The following is a 10,650-nucleotide window of genomic DNA, read 5'->3' as shown; positions in this document are numbered from 1 at the left end:
ATCCTCCTTGGTGAAGTGTCTATTCATGTCTTCTGCCCATTTTTTAATTGGATTGTTTGTCTTTTTGTTATTGAGGTGTTGAAGTGTTCTATAAATTCTTGAGATAAGTCCCTTGTCAGATATGTTATTACCGAATATTTTTTCCCAATCTGTAGGTTAGAGATTAATTTTGACTCTACTAAAAGTAAGCCTTTTAATTCAGGAACCTCACAGTCACCATTAAGAACTCTGCTTAAAGGTCACCTAGATGCAACGATGGGTCTCTACTTGTCCAGAGCAAAGAAAAATGAAGAAAACCAAAGACACATGGAAATAATTACTCCAAGGAACTGGTAGACCATGCACTCTTCAGACCATGAGACCAGAAGAACTAGATGGTGCCCGGCTACCAATGTCAACCACTTGGAGGGGAATCAGTGCAGGAGATCCTGGATGCAGTGGGAGAACAATGTGGATCAAAACTCAAAATCATAAAAAGACCAGGTCTGTCAGTCTGATAGAGCCTGGCGAGACCCCTGAGACTATGGCCCCTTACTGCCTCACTGCCTCTCACTCCTATGGCTTCCAGACAAATAAGAGACAGTCATATGGGCTGAACATTTACATCAGGTAGACACACTACTTGGAGAGATCAATCATGGGAGAACAGAAGGACTATGTATGTACAGGAAGACAGCATGGGGGGCAGGAGTGCATGAGATGGAAGGACACAGGGAAGAGGTAAATGTGGGAAGGAAGTGGGAAGAGAGGTGTTACACTGTGGGGAACCGCAGTCAATGTCACGAGACAAAATGTGTATGAACTGCTGTATGGAGAATGAATTTGCTCTACAAACTTTCACCCAAATCACAATAAAAATTGGTGTGTGGGAGGGAGAATTCTGCTTAAAGAAAATAGTTACCCATGGGAAGAGGAAAGCCATCAGAACTTAGCATTACTGGAGAAAGTGCACTTACAGACTGTAGTCAAAAATGACAAAGCCCAGTGAAGGCAAACATTGATCTACGGGGGATAGATGGGTGGACAGGCTGAACAAGCAGGTATGTCTATGCAGGGCAGAGTATGCCCATGACCATGTATAGGGTTGGCAGATGGTTCTACAAGTGTATTTGTATGTTCTGTAAGAATTCAGGTATATAGTAGAGCTGACACGGGACAAGGTTGTAATCACTTCTTGGCCACTACCCAGAGGGAACAAGTAGCTGGATCTGTGGGCTCAAAACCATAGTTGCAGGGGACATCAAGTTCAACTGGCATAACGTACTACACAAAAACAATGTTCCACATCCTAGTTTGGTGAGTAGCAACTAGGATCTTAAAAGCTTGCAAGCGGCCATCTAGACGCAACAATGGGTCTCTCCTCATCCAGAGCAAATCAGAATGAAAAAAGACAGAAAGGCATGGAAACAATTAGTCCTAGGGACTGGTACACCATGTGATCCTCAGCCTATATGACTATGAGACCAGAAGAGCTAGAAGGTGCCTGGCTACCACTGTCATCCACTAGGAGGGGGATCTATGTAGCACATCTTGGATAGAGTGGGAGAACAACGTGAACAAAACTCAAAATAATTAAAAAAGGAAAAGAAAAAAAAAAAGAGAGAGAGAGAGAGAAAAGCCCGGTTTGCTGGTCTGATAAAGTCTGGTGGAACGCCTGAGGCTATGGCTACCCTAGCTGCCCTTCAGGTCTGGAACTGAACCCACTCCTGTGGCTTCCAGCCAAACAACAGAGAGGCATATGAGCTGAACATTTACATTTGGTAGATACACTCCTTGGAGAGATAAATCATGGGACAACAGAAGGGCTGTGTACACATGGGGAGGCAACTGGGGGGCAAAAATGCATGGGAGGGAAGGACACAGGGAAGAGGTAACTACAGGGAGGAAGTGGGAGGGAGCTGTTACATTGTGGGAGATTAGAGTCAATGTCATGAGACAAAGTCTATGTGAGCTGCTATATGGAAAATCAATTTGCTCTATAAACTTTCACCAAAATCACAATAAAAATCTTAAAAAAAAAAAAAAAAAAGACTGACAAAGCCTCATCTATTACCTGCAGGCAGAAACTGGCAGACATCTGGAAATACTAAGACTGTTTTTTCACTGTTTAAATAATTTCACAATTGGAATATAGACTCATAATTCTTTCCTTGTTTACAAACAGCATTAATGATGCCAACCTTGCTAAAAATGACCTCACAAACTCGAGGACAAAAGAAATGATTTGATTTCCACCTGAAGAATCTTAGAAAATCAAGGTAATCTATGGTAAACATGCACTTGACTAGCAAACACTGAGTTTAAATCCCACCTGCTATCAAATGATTTTGTGAATGTGGTTTTACTCTTGCTGCCATCAAAACGTCAGAACAAAAATCAACCAACTATCGTATAAAGGATGTATGCTGACAAGTCAAAACTCATTGCAAAATTTCAAATCCTTATTCCATCAAAACAATAGCAGCCTATTCACTGGAATTTATTCTGAAAGAAAATTAAAGCTTGTTTTTCTTTAACTGCACAATTTAGACTCATTTAAATATTTTCAGGGAACACTCACTATATTTTGTATGAAAATAGCGGTATACCACACACAATTCTTTGCAGAAGATCAACCTTCCCCATTTTCCGGAAGAGTTTTTCCAATGCGGTAACATAAATTCTGCAGTTTTAATTGCTATGTGGTTTTAATCAGCCTCAGTGGACCTTTACGGAGTTCTATCGTGCAGCATCATTTTTAATGGTGTAACAATTGTTACGCTGTACAATCCTTTTTCCTTGGGCATCTACGTCAGTTTCAAAGTTTCATCATAAACAATACTATCATCTTACTAGTAAACCCTTACACAAATCCAGGATAATTTCCTTCCAGTAAATTCCCTGAAGAGAAACTGCTAGGTCACTTAAGGGTTTACCAGACTTCCCTCTAAATGTCCTGCACCAATTGACACTCTGTCCACAGTCCTTGAGAGAGCCATTTCCCTCATGAAAGTATTTGTGTTCCTGACCTTGCAATAAGTAAGTAGCTGTCTGACGTCTTCCATCCTGGCTTATTAAGAGTTGATGAGTCTACATTATAACACTAACAAGCATTTCTACTATACTGTTACTGAATTCGGGAGCTCTGGTGGCGTAGTGCCTAAAGCATGTGACCGCTAACTAGAAGACTGGCGGTTCAAACTCAGCAGCCACTCCTCGGAAGGAAGGTGGGGAATCTAGTTCCATAGGGATACCGCCTCGGAATCCCAAGGAGGGGTTGCTATGAGTCGGACCCAACTCAATGGCAGTGTGTTTTTTTGTTTGTTTTTTGGTTTGTTACCGAATTTGAGACATAATGGCAAACAATATATACACATATATACAGAAGGCCTGAATTAAGATTGATGTGTGCCATTAAACATCTTGGGAAATTCACAAGAACTCATCGTGATAAGCAACTACTCATTTCCTTGGGTTGCTAAACTATCAATACCGCTAACATGTGCCACAGACATTTCTGACCAACCTTAGGGATCCCTACTCCATCATCTAATAACCACATTTTTCCCCCAAAATTCACACTGACACAAATATAAAATACCATACAGGCTAAGGATTTAAATTCTAATAATTAAAGCACTAAAAGAAAACAAAGGAAAAGGCTTTGCATGAGGGAGGAAAGGCGTTGGTGGACACAGTGTAAGAGGGTCACCAAGGGTCTGACAGAGTGAAAATCAGCCAAGGGATCCTTCGCTATGTGCTACATGCTGCCACCTAACAAGCCCTTACACGTCAATACGAAAAAGGCAAAAAGCCTCTGGAAAAAAAGGTAAAGGGTCTGAGAAGTCAAGTCACAAAGAGGGGAAAGCCAACAAATACATGGATAGGCGCTCCATTTCCCTCACAAAGGAATGCCAAATAAAATCCTGAGGTGTACCTGCTGGCAAACAACATTGCCAAAGACCTACAGAGACCCACAGTCAAATGCTGCACAGGGTGCACCTGCACACATCGCTGTGGAACCTTTCTGCAGGGCAACAGCACGCAGCATCAAAAGGTTAAGTCCAGGCACACACCCTCTAACCCAGGAATTCCACTTCTAGACATTTAGCCTAAGGAACCAAACAAGCGTAAACCAAACCAAAGGCACTGCCGTGGAGTCCATCCGACTCATAGCGACCTCCACTGGGTTTCCGAGGTGGAAAATCTTTATGGAAGTAGATTGCCCCGTCGTCCTTCTGCGGAGCAGCTGGTGGATTTGAACTGCCAATCTCCTGGTTAGCAGTCAAACGCTTTAGGCACCACACCATCAGAGCTCCTTAAAACAAGTACACAAAGATATAAAAACAGAAAATGCTAACTACAGAATATTCTAGAAGTTTATCCTAAGGAAATACAACAAGTACACAGAGATACAAAAAACAGAAAACTCTAACTACAGAATATTCTATAATGGCAAAAAAGTAAAATTTATTCAATTATGATCGTTCACGATGAGATAATATACAAAAGTTCAAAGGATTAGATCCATAAGCATTATTAATTGATAGGTGAAAATGTATCTCTAAACTTTGAAATAGTATTCATTAACTCGTAAGTAGTCATTAACTCTTAAATGCTTAGACAGCACAACTCAAAAACTGGTTATCTAGTGGAGAAATCTTATAGTGGGGCTGACTTTTCTCGCTACACTTCCATGTGTGAGAACATTTACAAGAAGCACAGATCATTTTATTCCATTCTTTTACAGCTTTTGGGATATAATTGATACAAATTATATAATCTGGTAAATTCTGCATATTAACAATTTGGTAAGTTCTGACATCCATGAAATCATCACTAAATCAAGGTAAAGGAAATAACCTACCCCCACCATGTCCTGAAATTACTATTACTACTTCAGTAATTAAAACTACCATTTCCATTTTGTGGAGGAAAAAAATCATGCTATATAGGTTTATGTGAGGTTAATGACTGAGTTCTTAATCTTAACTATTCTTCTAATATACTAAAATCGGTGTGATGTGCAGCAATTAAGCTTTTTCCAGAGTTACTATTTTAACAAGCTGCTTTTTATTTGGGTGGGATATTTACTGGGAAAAAATATTCACAATACATGTATCTAAAAAAAGACATGAATCTAAAATATATAAAACTAAAACTCACTGTTGTCAACTCAGATCTGTATAGAGAACTCTTATAAAATAACAAGACAATCTCACTTTTAAAATAAGCCAAAAAAATGTGAAGCACTTCACAAAATATACTAATGGCCAACAAGTACAAGCAAAGATGCTCACCATCATTGTTCTTCAGGGATGCACAAATTAAAGCCAAACACACACTCAAGTGGGGGTGTAAAATGCACCATCACTCTGGAGAAGTTTTTGGTAATTGCTTACCAGTTAAAACAAATACACACTATGGTCCAGTATTCCTATTCCTAGGTACTCAACCAAGAGAGATGAAAATATATACCCATAAAAGAGGCTTGTACCCAAATATTCACACCAGCTTCATTTAAACAGCACAAAACTGGAAACAACCCAAATATCAAAAATGAACAAATTGTGCTATATTCATACAATATACAACAACCTACTCTACAATGCTAAAGGTAACTGGTAACAAGCCTTTACAAATCTATATATATATATATATATATATATATATATATATAGGCGAAGGATACAAAAAGGCAATTCACAAACCTTAAAAAAAATAAAAAGACAACAAGCATACCCACTACATGAGCAAATCTCAAAACCATGCTGAGCAGAAAATGAGAACATCCTGCCTGATTGAGTTTACTCTGGAACCAGTGATATGCAGGGACAGGGCAGGTCAACGGCTGCTGGGACACGGGTGGCAGGGACCGACTGGGAAGGGGGCTGGGTGGGAACGTTCTCTACCTTGGTGGTGGTAGCTGCATGGGTTTAAACATTTGTCAACCTGCCTCCATAAAGATTAGACCCAAGAAACCCTATTGGAGTAGTCCTACTCTAACAAATGGGAATGCCATGAGCGAACCAACTCCACAGCAATGAGGGTAGTTTCCGGTTTGCCATCTGATAAAAGGTCCACGGAAATGGCGAACGTCAACACAAACTGATCCTGGCCTGTTAACAACCACGGTGAGAATGAAGACTTGAGCGTTCTGAGAGAAGTCAGGAAAATCACCAGCAAGTTTATGGATAAATGCCCTGCCCCCTAGATCTGCTTTGAAGAAAGTATCCCACGAGAAGTGGGCAGAAGGCAATACACTGACTGTGCTGCTAACTACAGACAGCAGGTGATGGACACCCTACTTCTGTGCATGTCTGAAATCTTCCATAATAAGAAGGTTTAAGGAAACGACAAGAAAGACGTGGTGGTGTGGAAAAGAGAGGACATGAAGACGACGGAGAGTGAGACCGCTCCAGTCCCAAAACTGCAGTCCACACTCCCCACTGGGCCTCTAACTCTCCACGCTGTTTAAACGAGGAGAGTGCTGAGAAGGGGAGGCTGGTGTCCCCATGCCCTGCACACCCTCTCACTGCCCCTTCAATCACCTGACCACTGCCCTCGAGTCCTGCCGCGGGGGGCTCACAGACAGACGGACATCAGCCCACGGAGGCCGGCACCAACAAGACAGTCATTCCCATACCAGCTCCTTCCCTGCGCCAGGACCTGGTGTGCGGGTTCATCACTGTGCAAGACTCGGACACCCTGGGCAACGGAGGAGCGTTGTGAGGGTTAAACAAAAAATGCTTCCGCAGGACCAGAAAGCACTATTTCACAGACCACGCTCAAGCCCACCTCCCAAACCTAGAGACCCGGGGAAGCCCCGCCCACTACCGGCTAAACTGCTTCGGTCCCGCCCCCCGCGCAGTACCTTGACGTCACAGGCCCGCCCACTCACTGCTGCTTGAGTTCAATTCATCACGCCCGACGTTATAACCCACCCACTTCACTGCAGTCCACTCACTTTAGCACCCGCCCACTGCCGCACTGCAGCCCAGACCCAACTTTACTCCGCCTTCTGTCGCGCCCAGCCCCCTGCCATTATCCCCACCCACTTCAATACAGTCCAAACACACCTTCGCCACACCCACCGCCGCACTGCGGCCCAGAACTTCGCCCCACCCCATGTCTCACCACGCCTCCTGACGTCATTACCCCGCCCCACTCCCATTGCAGCCCAGGTTCACGAGCCCACCCATCCCGCCGAACCCTAAACCAACTCCACCCACACCCTGCCCCATGACGTCACGGCCGCGCCCGCGCAGGTCCCGCCTCGTGCAGGTCCGCCTCGCCCCCGCCCCCACCAGCCGCCCCTGCCCCAGGCCGCTTGACTCCTCACCAGCTCGAACCGGTTATTGACGCGGACGCCCTCCTTCCCTGTGCTCCGGGGGCGGCGACCAGCTGGCCCCCGTTTCGGCCCCTCTTCTTCTGCGTCATCATCTTCCTGAAGGACAAATTGCAGGGCGCCAGGCCCCAGAGGCTCCTGGCCGCGCTGTTTACCCTTCAGCCTCCGGAGGGCCCGGCGTGACATGGGGCCCAACGGCTATTGACGTCTGCAGAGAAGGAGAAGGGAGAGCTCAGAAACAGCTGCGACGCGCCTGCGCACTTTCGGCCCGCTGGTGAGAGGCTGGCGTGTCGCGTCTGCGCAGTGCGGCTCCTAGAGTTTCTTACGTCACCGGGGGCGTCGCTGGTGGAGGCGCAAAGCGAGCTCTCGCGATAGTCGAGCGCCCCCTCGCGGCCGTGACTGCAGGAACGCGTGATGGTTTCCCCGGTATTCTCGAGCATTCCGACACATGATTGATGGGTTGGGATGGGAAACGGGAGACCCATGACTTAGACCTTGGTTCTCAGAGCTTATCGCGTGGCAAGGGAGGGGGGCGCAGAGGTGGAAGGTCCGCCGGTGACAGGAGGGGGCGGCGTGGAGGGTCTTCATTCCCGCGCTGCACGTCCCACTGTGGGAGTTGGCAGGTGTAACTCTTCACAACTTGACACCATGGCTACAAAATGTGACATTTCCCCCTTTGCCAGAAAAAAAAAAAAAAAAAAAAGCCCACAGAAAAAAAAAAACAAAAAAAAACAAACAACTGTGCGGTTGGCCCTGTCTCACGGTGACCCCACGCGACAGAGTGGAACTGAATAGAATGTTCCTCGCGGTAATCTTTACAGAGCACAGCACGGGGCCTCTTCACAGTGCTGCTGGCTAGGTTCGGACCGAATCACAGCCTTTCCCTGAGAGAGTGCACAGTATTCATTAGGAGATGCACATTGTTTCATTAAAGGAAGGCACAGTGTTCTTTGGAGACTTTCTCAAGGTTCCTTCCAATGAGATAAGGGGAGTGAAAATGTAACTTTTAGGAAACACAGATGCCCAGGAGGTTTGCAAACACTGGTGGAAGGTCACCTACCACTGATTATCAGTTGCTGACCCAGCAACAGCCTAAATCTAGGTAAAAGGGGATATGCGCATAGTAAACCACATACCCCTGGGTGGAGATTTAATATTATGATGATACACACTAAGGGTCGCCATCGTTGTATCCCTCACTGTGCATGTTTAACCTGAACTGGTATGAAATTATACATGGAACATGACTATGGCATAATCTCCAACCTTTAAAAGCAGCTTAGCAGTTGAAGGCAGATAAAATCTGAGGGATCTCCCTCTCTGTGTCAGGTTGTGCACAAACTTAATAAAAGCTGTGCTTCTTACTGTTCACTTTGCTGTGTCTTTATTGATTTAATTCACTCTGAATTTTGCAGGTAGCAGAACCGCCAACCTTTAGGTTAGTCCAAAACCAAAAACCCAAACCCACTGCCATTGAGTGATTCCAACTCACAGCAACCCCCACTGTAGATTGTCTCATCTTCCTCTCATGGAGCAACTGGTGGGTTTGAACCCCATCCTTCTGGTTAGCACCCAAATGCTTTACCCACTATACCACCAGAACTCCAATTTTTTTGTTTTTGTTTTTAAACATTGGAACTCTTCCAAATCAGACTTCTGGACCCCAACCAGTATCAAAGGACTCCCAACCTTCAGAGCAGCAGGTCCTGGGAGTTTGCTTGGTGTATCTTTGTTATGTCAATGAAGCAGGATTAGTGTAGAGTGTATCTTGAATCCATCTCTTTTGAGATAGAAGAAATTCAAGCCAGATTCAGAAGAAGACATGAAATAAGAAATATCATTGCCAATGTCAGATGGATTTTGGCTGAAAGCAAAGAATACCAGAAAGATGTTTTCCTATGTTGTATTGACTTATGCAAAGGCATGTGATTGTGTGTATCATAACAAATTATGGATAACATTGTGAAGAAAGGGAATTCCAGAACACATAATTGTGCTCATGAGGAACCTGGACACAGACCAAGAGGCAGTCATTCAAACAGCACAAGGTCATACTGTGTGGTTTAAAATCAAGAAAGGTGTGCATCAGGGTTGTATCCTTTGACCACACTTATTCAATCTGTATGCCGAGCAAATTATGGAATAAGCTGGACTATATGAAGAAGAATGTGGCATCAGGATTGAAGGAAGACTCATCTGTCTTAGAAGAAGTGCAGCTGGAATGCTCCTTGGAAGTGAGAATGGCCAGACTTCATCTCACATGCTTTGCTTATGCCATCAGACGAGACCAGTCCCTGGAGAAAGATATCATGCTTGGTGAAGTAGAGGGTTAGTGAAAAGGGTAAGATCCTCAATGAGATGGATTGACAGTGTCTACAACGATGGGCTCAAGGATAGCAAAGATTTTGAGGATGGCTCAGGACCAGGGAGTGCTCCGTTCTATTGTACATAGGGCTGCTAGGAGTTGGAACTGATCCACAGCCCCTTAACTACAACAGCAGCAGCAAGCAAAGATGGCGAAAGAGAGATGCCAAGCCACCTGGTGGCTGTCCAGGAGCAGAACCTCAGACGACATGAAGATCTTCCTCCACAGCTGACAGGAAGCCTTCGCCTAGAGTCAGAACCCTCAAACTTCTAGCCTCCTAAACTACAAGAAAATAAATTTGTTTCTTAAAGCCACCTACTTGTGGTATTTCTGTTACAGCAGCAGATTACTAAGTGTGGAGACCAGTGGTCTAAGGTAGGGGCTTTTAACCTTCACAGCATCACAGCCTCCTGGAGACCTACTTTAGTTCTAGAAATGTTCACTTCCATAGCTTCCTCATGCACATCTGAGTCCCCCGTGGTGGTCTGGGCTCCACCTGGAAAATCTGTGTATCTTTGGCCACATTCCTTCCCCTCTCTGGGCTTCGATTTCCCCACCTTTCAGATGGAATGAAGATAGCTTACTCCTGCATACAGTGCAGAGCCGGAGCCTGGGAGCAGCCCCTACAGGCCCTCTGTTTCCCTGAGGAGCAGGCGGACCCCAGCAACAGTCCCCCAGTGAGCAGTTACAGGGATCAGGGGAACAAGGCTGGCAGTGTGGCTAGAGTAGGCCCTAGGCAGTGGCCAGAGCTGCTGTCCTGATACAGCCCTGCCATCTTCAGTGCTGAGGCTGGGTCAGCATCACGAACTTGGTCGAGAGGAGACGGCCTGGGTGCCCTGCATCCCTGACCAGCAATGGGCTGGGAGGATTTCCCCGTCTTGGCAGGCAGACAGCCTCACGAGCCCAGCTTTCACCTTTGGGGACTATGTCTCCTGCTACAGGTGCCAAGGAAGACTAT

The 10,650-nt window shown here is 45.2% G+C and overlaps 1 protein-coding gene across 1 annotated transcript in view; it reads right to left on the bottom strand.

The window, feature by feature from the left end:
* The window catches only part of TCF25 (transcription factor 25), a 50,072-nt gene extending 42,559 nt beyond the window's left edge, over positions 1-7,513 (bottom strand). The window contains exon 1 of the mRNA XM_007939242.1: positions 7,322-7,513. Coding sequence (XP_007937433.1) covers positions 7,322-7,513 — 192 coding nt within the window. The remainder of the gene's footprint in view (positions 1-7,321) is intronic.
* Positions 7,514-10,650: the final 3,137 nt, after the last annotated feature.

This window comes from Orycteropus afer, unplaced genomic scaffold (assembly GCF_000298275.1).
Source record: "Orycteropus afer afer isolate SDZICR_OR568_19922 unplaced genomic scaffold, OryAfe1.0 scaffold00057, whole genome shotgun sequence".
NCBI classification, from domain to species: domain Eukaryota; kingdom Metazoa; phylum Chordata; class Mammalia; order Tubulidentata; family Orycteropodidae; genus Orycteropus; species Orycteropus afer.
This window is presented reverse-complemented; position numbering and strand designations above follow the sequence as displayed.